The 15,729-nt window shown below is 42.0% G+C and overlaps 1 protein-coding gene across 1 annotated transcript in view; it reads left to right on the forward strand.

The window, feature by feature from the left end:
- Positions 1-525: 525 nt before the first annotated feature.
- Positions 526-15,729, forward strand: part of AKAP9 (A-kinase anchoring protein 9) — a 174,369-nt gene continuing 159,165 nt past the window's right edge. Inside the window, exon 1 of the mRNA XM_068972558.1 lies at positions 526-573. Coding sequence (XP_068828659.1) covers positions 526-573 — 48 coding nt within the window. The remainder of the gene's footprint in view (positions 574-15,729) is intronic.

Raw genomic sequence — 15,729 nt, forward strand, 5'->3', positions numbered from 1 at the left:
GGGGGTCCGACCGGCGCCCCTGACACAGCGCCCTCTCTCCCACCTCCTCAGCCAGGCCTCCACCCGCGGAGCGGCATGCGCCCCAGGGAAAGTGTGCTCCCCCGAGAGCCGGGTTTCCGCCAGTGGGCGCCGCGGACGGGAGGCCGGCACGGGGTCGCCGCGGTGGCGGCGGGCGGGGCGGGGCCGCGACGGGCGGGCCGAGGCCGCGGCGGGGCGGGGCGGGGCCTCCGGCGCACCTGCCCGGCGCGGCGGGACTCGCGGCGGCTGCGCAGACGACGTGCTCCCCCCTCCCGCCCCGCCGTGTGTTTACGTGGAGACGAAGATGGCGGCGGTGGTGACGACGCGGCCCGTGCGGCTGAGGACGGTCAGCCAGTGAGCGCGCAGACTGGTCCCGCTCCGGGAGGGGCGAGCGCCCGGCCCGGCCCTGCGCCGCGGAGCTTGCGGTCCCACCCCCGTTGGAACCGACCTTGCCTTCCCGTCCCCGACCCCCCTGCCTGTGTTCCCCCAGCCTTCCCCGCAGAAGCTATGGAGGACGAAGAGAGACAGAAGAAGCTGGAGGCTGGCAAAGCCAAGGTGAGAGAGCCGGAGGCCGCCCGGCCTGCGCTGGGAGGCGGTGGCCGGGGAGGGCTGGGAGGGGTCCTGCGAGGCGGAGGCCTCAGCTTGGCAGCCCCGGCGCGCTGCCTGGGACGGAGGTGCGGCGGCGTCTGCCGTCGCCTTGCCCTCGTCTCCCTTTTCTAGTTGAAAAAGCCTGATGAGACACTACCTAGCGGTTATTTCCGTGATGACTGGGTGGTGTGGCTCCTTTCTCGTGAATGCCCAAATAAAACCTCTCCTTTTTACTGTATAAGCTGATACAGCTTGCTTCTGAATCTCCAACCCTTGACTTGTTTTGAGGGAGTTTTCTGGGTTGTGCAGACATTGTGCTTTTCAGGGTGGGGATTTGGGGCTCTTCTTTATTCGGGTGGGGATTTGTACGCTCATCATCGGCTTGGCTTTCTTAGGTGGCACGCTGGCACTCTTGAGTGTGTGATTGGCCTGTGACAGCTGCCTTAGTCGTGGCTTGAGTGTGCCACAAGTGCCAGCTGTGAACTTCGCTGTAGGGGCGTTTTTAGAAGCATGGCTTTGTATGTTTGTGTTTGGAGGTCTTTGTCACGGCATGCGCCCTGTATTGTGTGGAATGTTACCGCAGTCTGTGAATGGAACTTATGGGGACGAAAGAGTCCATATTCCTAGCATCACCTATAGAATTCTTGCTTTCTTGTCGAGTCCCTATCTTGTATGTGTGTATGAAAAAGACTGTAAAGGAAACAATGGAAAAGGTTTTATTATTCACTGGGTTTCATGAACAATTTGACATAGATGAAATATAAATTAAATAGAAATAGAATATTAATATTAAATATTAATACTATTAAAAGAAGTAGAATTTAAAATTACTTGCTTGAGCATATTTTTTGACTGGCCAAAAGGACTGGCCAAAAGGACCCCTTCCTCCCTATGATGAAATTACAGTTTACTGTATATTGTTTTATTAGAGATGATTGTTCACAGTCATACTTGCATCTCAATTAAATTATAAATAGTTTAACTGTTTCTTTTCCTCTCTGTCTCCTCCCTCCAAATAAGCAAAACGAGACTGGGTCTGATTTCAGTAATCACTGAAGAACCACACTGCAGAGATACAATTGTAGATGCTGAACCTAAGTTTCTTAATTTAATATAAATGTATAAACTATCTCTGTATTATCTAAGGTCAAACCTTAAGTGTTTGTATCAGGTAGATTGTTATTAGGGTCTATACACAGGGAAAGGAAATCAAGGCATCTTTAAGATCTCACGTTGCTTACATTTCTGCAGTCTTGAGGATCTGAGCACAATCTCTGAATCCAAGAAAGTGGAGGAAAAGTGTGCACCTCCTTCCAGAAGCATTGACGTTGTAGTTAGACGTTTTGTTTGTTTGCTTGTTACCTCAGTATTTTTACTATCTGCCTCCTGAAGTATCTCTCCTAAATATATATGAAGCCGTCCAAAAAACATAGTTTACTTTGGACAACACCTCTCATAACAGAGGACTTATTTAAATTGCTTTGGTTTGGCAAAAAAAGAATTCTAGTTTCTTTGTGTGTATGTGTGTGTTTTGTCTTTCAAAATTCTGCCTATGGTATAAAAATCTTATCCTTTTAACATTCACTTTCATTGTGGAAGATTATCTTCTAGAATTGAGCTCAATTTTTCTAGTCAGAAAAGAATTCAAGACATGTAAGGCAATATGTGTTTGCTGGAGCATTGGCACCAAAATATAAAAACACTGGGCAACCTTCAAAGACAATGTTAGGAGAATCACTTTCTAAACTATATTATTTAAGCATGATAGAATATTTTTCAGCCATTAAGGCTACGAAGACTGATAGGAACATGGACAGTAAGAACATGGACATTGAAAATAGTGTATACATTACTTCTTTTGTATAAATGTATGCTTTTATATTAGGACTTAACTTTGGGTTGTGAGTGTAGGGTTGTTACGCAAACCTGTGTCAAACTCCTGTTTTACACCAAGCGCTGTAAATACAGAGATGGTGACTGTGTTTTCTGAAGTGGCTCAAAGTTTAGCAGGACAGAGACTGGGTACTAAGTACAGTGAGGGAGGTGGTATTATAGGATTTGTGGCGAATTGTGTCATTTGTTAAAATGTGTTAAATGTTGCTGCCTCATTTTTAAGACTATTTTACAAAGAAGGTTCTTGATATTGATATTTAATGCAGTCTAGCCTGACACCTATCAAATAGTAAGTATGCAGTAAATATTTGCTTAGTGAATGAATGAGCAGAGTGACTGAGCTGTTAATGTGTGCTGCTTGACTAGCATATTGTAATTTAATAACAGTAATTCAGAATTCTTGTCATTGGAAGTCTCATTGCTGGCATTAGAGATCACTTAAAAGAACCATTTCTAAAACTTTATTCAGATACTTGGTTCTCTAAATGTCTTGTTTGTTCATTGAATTTAAATACTGTATTTGCTAATTTAGTTTTACAGTCCACAACTTGTCAATTTTCTTCTTGGTGTTTGGTAAACTATTCATTGAAAAACTTACTTCCTTTCTGTATCTATAAATGATCATTTTTTAAATGACCTGTTGTGAATTCAGTATAGTATACTTTATAAAATGTGTTATACCAACCAAAATTCACAATGATAGAAGAATAAATTTGGTATGTGTGCTGTGCTTAGTTGCTCAGTCGTGTCCGACTCTTTGCAACCTCACGGACTGTAGCCCACCAGGCTCCTCTGTCCATGGGATTCTCCAGGCAATAATACTGGAGTGGGTTGTCATGCCCTTCTCCAGGTGATCTTCCCAACCCAGGGATCAAACCCAGGTCTCCCACATTGCAGGTGGATTCTTTACCGTTTGAGCCACCAGGGAAGCCCAAATTGCCATATATGTAGCCATCAATATAATTCTGCAGAAACATTCTGATTTGGGAAAATGCCCCCAGATAACACCAGATTGGTAAAAATGTTACCAAAAAAAGTATATGTACAATTTTTATATATGAAGACACCTGAAAAAAAATACACCAAGATATAAATGATGGTTATCTCTGGGTGGTGGGTTATAGGCAGTTTTAATTTCCTTTACACTCCTAGTATTTTCCAGATTCTCTGCAGTATATTTCCTTTATGACCAGTAAAAATGTTTACATGCCATTTTTGAAAACAATAAAAGCTTATCAAATATAGTATGTTGAAGAGAATGTTATATTGTTCGATCATTATACAGAACAGGACGATGAGCCCCAGGGTAACTAGGCTTCCCAAGGGCCCTGGCATCAGTGTAGTTCTGGAACTACAGTTCTTACTCCAGTGCTGTTTCCATTCTGTAGTCGGGATTCTCTATTATTAGACATTTATATATCTCCTTTCTGGTTTTGTAGATCTTACGCGTTTTCTCTATTCTCATTGCCATGAACATGCCTATCTCCATCTCACCTGCCTCCTCCCCTAATTTGCTGTTTTAGATTTCCTGTGAGTAGCTTGAGGGGATGGTTTGTAACAACCAAGCACTGATGGAGCCTTGTGAATGCGCTTTATGACTATTTCGTTCCTCTGCTCCTTGTTGGTTTTTTCATTTGCTGTTGGGTCCTCAATTACTTCCTCAGTACTGAGGTAGTAAGATGCATGACCTGTGGAGACGTGAGACATTACTGCATTAAGTAAATATTTTCAGAACCAGGCTAACCTCGTTGCAAGGAGCTGACAAGGACAGCGCTACACAGGCCGTCCTTGTGTTGATCCAGACTTCTAACTCCACTTGAAGTGACTTCAGTTTTTTCCAAGTAAAATTATCTACAATTTTATGGAAAAAGAAAGTGTTGTAATATTAGCAAACAGAATTAGAGGACAGTTGTATATTTAGTATAAAATTACTTCTGCATATTCACAGAATGTATACTTTTTAACATTCTACTGGCAGAATTCTATAAAACCAAAGTTTTTATTAGCTATTCAGCATTTAATATAATTGGCATTGTTGAATAATTATAAAAATTTTTGCCTGTTGCATTCAGTAAGTAATAATTAGGTTTAATGAGGATTTTCCGTTTGAAAAATAGTGCTAGTTCTATACAAAAAGGACAGTGCTCTCTGCAAGTTTTGTATTAGGTTATTGATAATAGGACTCTTCAATTGTTATTTCCACTCTGATAGACGAAGTTAGTCATGGTGTATAATTGTTCTTTGCATATTTCAGACATTCCCCTCCACCACTAAGAGCGTTGTTCTCCATCCCTGTTTCTTTTATACCTTCTAGTTTTGATTCTTATCTGTGACATAGCTTGCTTAGCTTTCAAAGTAGATACTGCAGTTTGATACCTTCAACATTTACTGTAAGAGTGGTGCATTGTCTGCGATTTAAAAACCAACTCATGACCTTTAGTATTTGTTGGAAGAAAAAAGCAAAACGTGATTTTTAGTTTGTGAGCTTTAACGAAAGAATATGGAGGAAAGAATGAGCAGAACAGGTTTCTCGAAGTGTGTATTGAAGAGAGGTTTTGAAGGCTAATCCAGGGACATGGCAGGAACAGGGATAGAGCAGTGATTGGGTAAAAGAGCCTCAAGATCCGACAAAGAGAGACTCGGAAAGGAGGTCTGTGGTGTCCTGTTAGTGAAACTGAAAGTTGAATAAGCTCATGAAAAAGAGAAAGTGAAAAAGATAGGATCTATCCAGGTGACTGGAATATGACAAGATTACAGGGAAAATTATTTTTAAACAAAACACCTCTTATTTTTATATATTAGAAGTTTGTAGTAAGAATTAAACTATGACTGTGAAGTATTTATCTGTTGTAGGCTGCTGCTTGTTGAACTGTAAGTGAATTTCCTCTAATACAAAAGCTAGAAAAGGTTCTCATGGTAAATTGTTAAACGTTAAATGATGAGGAACGTTTTTTATATCTCGGTTCAGTTCTACTGAAATTGAAATTGGATATCTTATTTCATTTGTTAGCATCACTTTAAAAACTTTAATTTGGAAAGCTTCAGAATGTTTCAAAGTTTAATTATAAGCTTATAAAAGGGCTGTTGTGCATTTGGAGCTTCTGTATTTATATGCTGTTTGTCGTACAAAAAAAGACATTTGCTTATTTGTTCAACCAACATTTTTGAACGCCTACAGCTGCAACTATGGACTTTTACTTGTCAAGCACTTATTTAAATTATGATGAATTCTGTGCCTTATTGTCTGCGGGAAAAATCCTGTCACAGTCCGTGACTCTCAACAGGTGTTTTGAAGAAAAAATGTGTTAATGATTGAAAGCTTTTGAGTTCTTCTGGTGCTAGATATAAGAAGCTATTATTTTTCTTTTTTTTTTTTTAACTTGAGGTGGAAGTCATGTAAAAATTAACCATCTTAAAACACTGCAGAGGCGTTTAGTACATACACAGCATTGTGCAGCTACAACTTACGTCTAGTTCCAACACATTTTTATCGTCCCAGAATAAAGCCCTGTATCCAGTAAGAAGATACCCTTCACTCCCTTCTCCCCCGCCTCCAGCGGCTGCCGGTCTGCTTTCTGTTTCAGCAAGTCTACCTATTCCAGGTGCCTCATGTAGATGTGACCGTACGATTTGACCCCTGGCGCCTTTTGTCACTTGGTGTGATGTTTTCACTGTGCGTCAGTATTTATATGTCAGTTTTTCATTTTCTTTTATGGCGAAATAATATTCTGTTGTAGGTACATACCACACTTTGTTTGTTTATTCATTGATGGGCATTTAAGTTGTTTCTACCTTTTGGCTATTGTGAATAGTGCTCCTGTGAACATTCGTATTTGAGTACCAGTTTTCATTTCCCTTGGGTATATACCTCAGTTCGGTTCAGTCGCTCAGTCGTGTCCGACTCTTTGTGACCCCATGAATCGCAGCACGCCAGGCCTCCCTGTCCATCACCAACTTCTGGAGTTCACCCAAACTCATGTCCATTGAGTCGGTGATGCCATCCAGCCATCTCATCCTCTGTCGTCCACTTCTCCTCCTGCCCCCAATGCCTCCCAGCATCAGGGACTTTTCCAGTGAGTCAGCTCTTCACATGAGGTGGCCAAAGTATTAGAGTTTCAGTTTCAACATCAGTCCTTCCAATGAACACCCAGGACTGATCTCCTTTAGGATGGACTGATTGGATCTCCTTGCAGTCCAAGGGACTCTCAAGAGTCTTCTCCAACACCACAGTTCAAAAGCATTAATTCTTAGGCGTTCAGCTTTCTTCACAGTCCAACTCTCACATCCATACATGACCACTGGAAAAACCATAACCTTGACTAGATGGACCTTGGTTGGCAAAGTAATGTCTCTGCTTTTCAATATACTATCTAGGTTGGTCATAACTTTCCTTCCAAGGAGTAAGCGACTTTTAATTTCGTGGCTGCAGTCACCATCTGCAGTGATTTTGGAGCCCAGAAAAATAAGGTCAGCCACTGTTTCCACTGTTTCCCCATCTATTTCCCATGAAGTGATGGGACCAGATGCCATGATCTTAGTTTTCTAAATGTTGAGCTTTAAGAGTAGAATTTCTGAATCATATGGTAATTCTGTGTTTTTGACAAACCACCCAACTTTTTCCAGAGTGGCTATACCCATTCCCAACAGCAGTGTATGAGAGTTCTGATTTCTCCATATCTTCACCAACACTTATTGTTTTCTAGTTTTTAAAAATTACAGCTGTTCTAGTGGGTGGGAAGCAGTATCTCATTTTGCTTTTGCTTTTTAATTTCCTAGTGACTAAGAATGTTGAACCTCTTTTCATGTGCTTATTGCCCATTTGTCTGTCTTCTTCGAAGTGTCTGTGCATGTCCTTTGCCCATTTTTTAATAGGACTGTTACCAACTTCGTTTGCATAATATTACTGTTACATATATGTTTTTATATACTGAGAGGGCAAAAGAGTGAGAAACATGCGCTCGGGCAGGTGATAGAGACAGAGAGAGATGCACATCTTCAGTAGGATTATCTTCCATCTTTTTTTTTTAGGCCTTCTGCTCTCTGCCAAAGTTTAAACTGGTCCTTCCTTTCAGTTCTTGGTTTGACTAGAGCATGGTGCTCAGGTCTGAGTTCTGTGTGGGCCAGTGAGTCCTCTCGTTCTATGGGCTGCTGTTTAACAAGTGCATGCCGTTGGCCCAGGGGGCACTTGTTGGGTTTTTGGCTTGATCATTACCAATCCTTGTTCACCGTGGGAGAAAATAACCTAATCTTCCTTAGTAGCAAAAGACCCTGCCATTTGCATATGTGACCACAACAGACCAGTACAGGTGTTTCACTAGCGTAAGACATTTCTGTTATCACAGTGACTCCCCTTTTACTTGTAGAGTCTTTGTGGCCGTGGTCACCCAAATATCGCTTAGGGTACTTAAAGCTCATTTAGGTCTGTTGCATGAAGCTGTGGTGGATTTGCCCATGGATTTAGTGCTATTCAAAAACTTAGAATTGTTCCAGAAGTGATTTTGCCTAGGTTGTTTATTTAAATCTATAGATTGTTTTGTACCATGAGAAATTCCTTTGTCCCCTTTGTTCATCAACAGTGTGCTGTTTGTTTTCCATTGCCACCAGGGTTATGATTCTTATTGTGGTTTGCTATTCACTGAGATTCTTATGTGGTATAAAAGTTTCCCTGTGAGTCTAACTTTTTTTTTTTTCCTTTTAAGAAATCATTTCTTAAAGCCCCTGCGGTCAGTTCTTTTCTTTTAAGAGATCATTTATCAAACCCCCAAATTATTTTTTTACTAATAAGAATTATATTGAACTTTAATATTCAAAATCCTTATCTATAAAGATTTAAATTTATAAATTGTGTTAATTGAATTAGGTTCTCCAGTTACAGAGCTTTGAACAACTAACTGGGTATAAGGTCAAGAATCTCTTTCCTTCTTGATATTGAGCACACAGAATTTGTAAACAAAATTCCTTGTTTACTAAGAATCATTCATTGTGGACTCTGATTAGACAGTCGTTATTCCTCAGAGGTCTCACTTTTTCAAGTTGATATTGCCTTACTGTTTCCCCAGGGAAAATAGGGACAGGGACCAATTATAACTAAAAATATCTGCTGGGAATTTATAGGTTTGGGCTGGAAGTTACAGAAACCTTTCAAAGATAACTTAAAACATTGAGTATATTTTAATGTAAAACTATCTATTTTTATCAAACTGATACTTAATTTTTAATTTATATAAATTCCTCTCCTAATGAAAATATTAATAGATGTCTGGGTATTTTTATCCAGTGCACTTCTCTTTAACAAGAGAGCTCTTATTTAATGGAAATAAAAACAAACAGAAATAAATAGGATCTACTTAAACTCAAAAGGTTTTGTACAGTAAAGGAAATAAACAAAAAAAACCCCACAGATTGGGAGAAAATATTTGCAAATGATGTGACTGACAAGGGATTAGTCTCTCGAATTTACAAACAGCTCATGATGCTTGAGTGAGTGAGTGAAAGTCACTCAGTTGTATCTGACTCTTTGCGACCCCATATAGTCCATGGAGTTCTCCAGGCCAGAATAGTTGAGTGGGTAGCCATTCCCTTCTCCAGGGAATCTTCCCAACCCTGGGGTCGAACTCAAGTCTCCCACGTTGCAGGTGAATTCTTTACCAGCTGAGCCACCGTGGAAGCCCTCATGATGCTTAATAGCCCCAAAACAAACAACCCAATCAACAAATGGGTGGAAGACCTAAATAGACTTTTCTCCAAAGAAGACATACAGATGGCCAAGAGATACGTCAAAAGATGTTCAGGGTCACTGATTATCAGAGAAATGTAAATCAAACTACAGTGAGATATCACCTCACACCAGCCAGAATGGTGGTCATAAAAAATCCACAAACAATAAATGTTGGAGAGGGTGTGAAGAGAAAAGGGCCCTCCGGAGACATTACTTTGCCAACAAAGGTCCGTCTAGTCAAGGCTATGGTTTTTCCTGTGGTCATGTATGGATGTGAGAGTTGGACTGTGAAGAAGGCTGAGCGCCGAAGAATTGATGCTTTTGAACTGTGGTGTTGGAGAAGACTCTTGAGAGTCCCTTGGACTGCAAGGAGATCCATCCAGTCCATCCTAAAGGAGATCAGTCCTGGGTGTTCACTGGAAGGACTGATGTTGAAGCTGAAAGTCCACCTGATGTGAAGAGCTGACTTTTGAAAAAACCCTGATGCTGGGAAAGATTGAAGGTGGGAGGAGAAGGGAACGACAGAGGATGAGATGGTTGGATGACATCACCGACTCAATGGACATGAGTTTGAGTACAACTCTGGGAGTTCGTGATGGACAGGGAGGCCTGATGTGCTGCAGTCCATGGGGTTGTGAATAGCTGGACACGAGTGAGCGACTGAACTGAACTGAAGTATCCGCAGAGAACACTGAGATGCAAACTATTTACAAAGCTAGGAGATGGTGATGTCTGTGAAACTAAGGGAAGCGTGTCAATAAGGAGTGGCCGCTTGTAAAAAATGAGAAACCAAGTGTGATGAAGACCTGAAAAGTAACCTTTACCTCTAGCAATAGTTGGTCAGAAAGGGGTATGAGTAATTCAGGTTATTGTGAGATGGGGAATGAACGTGAATCAGGAAACCATGGTGAATGTTACCTACTTTTTCAAAGTTTTTTTTTCTTTTTTTTTTTTTTTGTAAAAAGCATTGTAATACTAGTGGCTATGAGCTTGGACTAGACCAGACAGTCTGGAATCAAATCTTGGCTCTGCAGTTTTTTATCTTAGTGACTGTATGCAAGTTACTTAACCTCTCAGTACTGCTGTTTCCCATCTGGAAAATAAGAGCAGTGATACCATCTGCGTTGGGGTTGTTGTGAGGATTCAGCTTATACATATAAAGCTCTTAGAACATTGTCCAATTATGAGAAGTTTACAGGAAGTATTAGCCATTGTCAATATCATCATTCTCATGCTGGAGCATAGAGGCTTGAACTGTACAGCAGAGAATTAGATGGGAGAAGTAGTCTGGGACCACACAATGAGGCATCATAGAAGTCAGCTGACAGAGTGTGGAGCTTACCCTAAAAGTAGCCAAAAACTGTGAAGGAATGTGTATGTCACATGTTTAAGCTCTGAAGAGGTTATTCATTTCCAGAAAATATTATATGCCGTGTTCAGGTTGGTATGCTGCCACCAGGCGGCAAGTGTCTGTTATTGCTGTACAGGTGAAGCAGTGAAGTGTACACACACAGATGGAGCGGTGAAACCACGCATGCGTGTGTGTGTACAGGTGAAGCAGTGAAGTGTACACACACAGGTGGAGCAGTGAAACCATGCATGCGTGTGTGTGTACAGGTGAAGCAGTGAAGTGTACACACACAGGTGGAGCAGTGAAACCACGCGCGTGTGTGTGTACAGGTGAAGCAGTGAAGTGTACACACACAGATGGAGCAGTGAAACCACGCATGCGTGTGTGTGTACAGGTGAAGCAGTAAACTGTGTATGTTTTAATATGAAATATTAATTGATCCAAATAGCCAAATGTAAGCACCCTAATTCTAGCAGGGCACTTTGTTCCCCAAAACTGATCAGTTATATGAAGAAGAGAAAAAGAGAGTAATTGAAAAGGTAGAAAGATTTCAAAGGAAGCTAACAGAAGTATAGTTGGGCCTCATGTGAAACTGAAAAGCCATTTGGAATCAGTGCATTCTGTCATACCTTATTTCACTCTCATAATATCTGACACCCTTCTCTTTGCAAATCAACTTCCTCTTCTTGTACCTCAGTTTGTACAAGACAAAAAATTACAGGATGAATTCCCAGATCTGTTCTATTCAGTGGAATTGTTTTCCACGATGGACACTTAAAAGAAGAGGAAAAGAAAAATTATTTATATAGTGTAACTAGATCATGGAGCAACAGACTGGTTCCAAATAGGAAAAGGAGTACATCAAGGTTGTATATTGTCACCCTGCTTATTTAACTTATATGCAGAGTACATCATGAGAAACGCTGGGCTGGAGGAAGCACAAGCTGGAATCAAGATTGCCGGGAGAAATATCAGTAACCTCAGATATGCAGATGACACCACCCTTATGGCAGAAAGTGAAGAAGAACTAAAGAGCCTCTTGATGAAAGTGAAAGAGGAGAGTGAAAAAGTTGGCTTAAAGCTCAACATTCAGAAAACGAAGATCATGGCATCCAGTCCCATCACTTCATGGGAAATAGATGGGGAAACAGTGGAAACAGTGTCAGACTTTATTTTTCTGGGCTCTAAAATCACTGCAGATTGTGATTGCAGCCATGAAATCAAAAGATGCTTACTCCTTGGAAGGAAAGTTATGACCAACCTAGACAGCATATTAAAAAGCAGAGACATTACTTTGCCAACAAAAGTCCGTCTAGTCAAGGCTATGGTTTGTCCAGTAGTCGTGTGGATGTGAGAGTTGGACTATAAGGAAAGCTGAACGCCAAAGAATTGATGCTTTTGAACTGTGGTGTTGAAGACTCTTGAGAGTCCCTTGGACTGCAAGGAGATCCAACCAGTCCATCCTAAAAGAGATCAGTCCTGGGCGTTCATTGGAAGGACTGATGCTAAAGCTCAAACTCCACTACTTTGGCCACCTGATGCAAAGAGCTGACTCATTTGAAAAGACCTTGATGCTGGGAAAGATTGAGGGCAGGAGGAGAAGGGGACGACAAAAGATGAGATGGTTGGATGGCATCACCGACTCAATGGACATGGGTTTGGGTGGACTCTGGGAGTTGGTGATGGACAGGGAGGCCTGGCGTGCTGCGATTCATGGGGTCGCAAAGAGTCGGACACGACTGAGCGACTGAACTGAACTGAACCAGATCAGTTCATAGAGTAAGCATCTAGCCTAGTGGTTCCCAGACTTTGCTGTTCTTGCCTGGAGAATCACAGGGACGGAGGAGCCTGGTGGGCTGCCGTCTATGGGGTCACACAGAGTCAGACACGACTGAAGTGACTTAGCAGCAGCAGCAGTAGCAGAAGCATCTGGAAAGCTTAAAACAGTTTCAAAGCCTAAGTCACACTCCATCTCCAAATCAGAAAATCTGGGGTGCGAGCCAGGACTCGCTATTTTATAAAGATCCTCAATATGCGATAAATTTTGGGTCCCACTTGACAAAGCTGCTTTGCGTGATTCTGCAAAACTAAGTTGATTATACATCGTGAACTCTTATATGCCAGCTACTTTACTTGGTGTGCAACTAAAGATGTGTGGATGATTTCATGTCAGAAGGAAAATCTGTCTTTGTTGATAGAGAACAAAAATATTTCAGTCTGCAACATGACTAGTAGGTTGATACATAAATGTACTTTGTGAGTGATTTAGGGATATTTATTTGATTATTGGATCATGCACTGATTGTAAGATCCTTCAGTAAGATTCATCTACTCCCTGTTACTTTCTAGACATCTTTTCTAACTCTTTGTTCTCTAATTCCAAGAGAAAAATCTCATCAACTGCCTCTTTTCTCATCAAATCAAGAGGGGGAGGATCAGCGGGGGTGTCCTGGGCGGTAAGATCTCTGAGCACTGGCCGGTTTCCTCAGCAGGAAATTCTGCATTCCTCAGAAATACTTAAATATGTTTCACCTACAAAAGAATACACAGAAAATATATGGATAGGAAAATGATTTTTTTAAAAACTACCTCTATGCCTATCACCCAGTTTAAGGCATATGCACATTTAAATACTTCTGAAACCTTTCCCATCCTAATCTTACCCCCTCCCCACCTCAGGCAATCACAATTCTGAATTTTCTTTATTAGTGCCTTGTTTTTCTATACTACATATGTTTACTTAAACATTGTATTAGTTTTGCTGTTTTTGAACTTAATTATATTATAAGCAGTCAGAGATTTTCTTTTTGTTCAGTATTGCTCATACTATTCCATTATTAAGAATTTACCTCATTTAGCATTCTCATACTAATGAGCATTTGGGTTGTTTGCAGTTTTTCTCACTGTTACAAACACTGGTGCTGTGTTAACTTGAGCTCGTTTTCTGAGGCATAGTGTGTGCCAGGGGCCTAGAGGTGTGCAGAGATCATAACCCCATGGTCCTTCAGGCCATGGAGAGTAGTGACTGTGTTGTGGAATGAGATGGGAAGAGGAAACAGAACCAACAGCCAGCTGGTGTCTCTGTGTTTATCGTGCACCCAGTTTCATCACGGATGAGCTCTGACGCATCCCCTGCAGCTGCTGCTGTGTACCGGGTACCTCACAAGGTGGGCCATTGAAGTGACCAGCTACGGCAGTTCTTTTATTTTTTTAAGTCGGTGTTTCCTACAAAAACTGTGCATATAAGAGAGATTGATAGTCCATTGTTGTTTTTTAGTCACTGAGTCGTGTCTGACTCTTGGTGACCCCATGGGCGCCAGGACGCCAGCCTCCCCTTCCTTGGTTATCTCCCTGAAAGTGAAAGTTGCTCAGTATCTGACCCCATGAACTATACAACCCATGGAATTCTCCAGGCTAAAATACTGGAGTGAGTAGCCTTTCCCTTCTCCAGGGGATCTTCCCAACCCAGGAATAGAACCCAGGTCTCCTGCGTTGCAGGCAGATTCTTTACCAACTGAGCTATCAGGGAAGCCCCACTTTGCTCAGATTCATGCCCATTTGGTCAGTGACCATCTAACCATCTCATCCTCTGTCTCCTCCTTCTACTTTTGCCCTCAGTCTTTCCCAGCATTCAGATCTTTTCCAGTGAGTCAGCTTTTCGCATCAGGTGGCCAAAGTATTGGAGCTTTGGCTTTAGCAGCAGTCCTTGCAGTGAATATTCAGGACTAATTTCCTTTAAGATTAATTGGTTTGCTCTCCTTGCAGTCCAAGGGACTCTCAAGAGTCTTCTCCAACACCACAGTTCAAAAAGCATCAATTCTTCAGTGTTCAGCCTTCTTTATGGTCCAACTCTCACATCCATACATGACCACTGGAAAAACCATAGCTTTGACTAGACAAACCTCTGTCGGCAGATGTCTCTGCTTTTTAATACTCTGTCTAGGTTTGGCTTAGCTTTTCTTCCAAGGTGCAAGCACCTTTTACTTTGATGGCTGCAGTCACCATCCACAGTGATCTTGGAGCCCAAGAAAATAATACCTGTCATTGCTTCCACTTTTCCCCCAGCTATTTGTCATGAAGTGGCGTGGCCGAGGCCGTTGTCTTAGTTTTTTGAATGTAGAGTTTCAAGCCCTTTTTCACCCTCCTCAAGAGGCTCTTTAGTTCGTCTTTACTTTCTGCCATGAGAGAGGTATTTGCATATGTGAGGTTGGTGATATTTTTCCTGCAACCTTGATTCCAGCTTGTTCTTCATCCATTCTGGCATTTCCCGTGATGTACTCTGCGTAGTTAAATAAGCAGAGTGACAGTACACAGCCTTGACATACTCCTCTCCCAATTTGGAACCAGTCCATTGTTCGTGTCCGGTTCTGACTGTTGCTTCCTGACCCGCATGCAGGTTTCTCAGGAGGCGGGTCAGGTGGTCTGGTACTCTCATATCTTTAGGAATTTCCCACAGTTTGTTGTGATCCACCCAGTCAAAGGCTTTAGTGTAGTCCATGAAGCAGAAGTAGTAATGTGTTTCTGGAGCCTCCTTGCTTTCTCTATGACCCAGCAAATGCTGGCAATTTGATCTCTGGTTCCTCTGCCTCTTCAAAACCCAGCTTGTACATCTGGAAGTTCCTGTTTCGCATACTGCTGAAGCCTAGCTTGAAGGATCGTGAACATAACCATGCTAGCTGTGATCCATGAAGGGGAATAGTCCATTCCTTATGGTTTATAAATGAATAAACCTCAGGTGATAGTCTGGGATGTATTTATGCTGCTGAGCATGATAGCATCCATTACAGATGTATCTTGTCTTAGAGATTCTCCTTTACATGAACTGCTATTCATGTATTTGCTTTTAATGAGATTAAACTTTATACTGTGCAGAGACTAGATAAGGTTGGGGCATAGTGCTGTTCTTCTCACCATTCACTGTTAGCAGTAAATGAGGTGACAGTGAAATGAAACAGAAGTAGGTGGCTCAGGTGGTAAGGAGTCTGCCTGCAGTATAGGAGACCCGGGTTCAATCCCTGGGTCAGGAAGGTCCCCTGGAGGAGGGCATGGCAACCCACTCCGTATTCTTGCCTGGAGAATCCCATGGACAGAGGAGCCTGAAGGGCTACAGTCCCTGGGGTTGCAAGAGTCACAGACACAACTGAGCGACTGAACCTCCACC

The sequence above is a fragment of the Capricornis sumatraensis genome, chromosome 5 (assembly GCF_032405125.1).
Source record: "Capricornis sumatraensis isolate serow.1 chromosome 5, serow.2, whole genome shotgun sequence".
In the NCBI taxonomy this organism is placed as follows: Eukaryota; Metazoa; Chordata; class Mammalia; order Artiodactyla; family Bovidae; genus Capricornis; species Capricornis sumatraensis.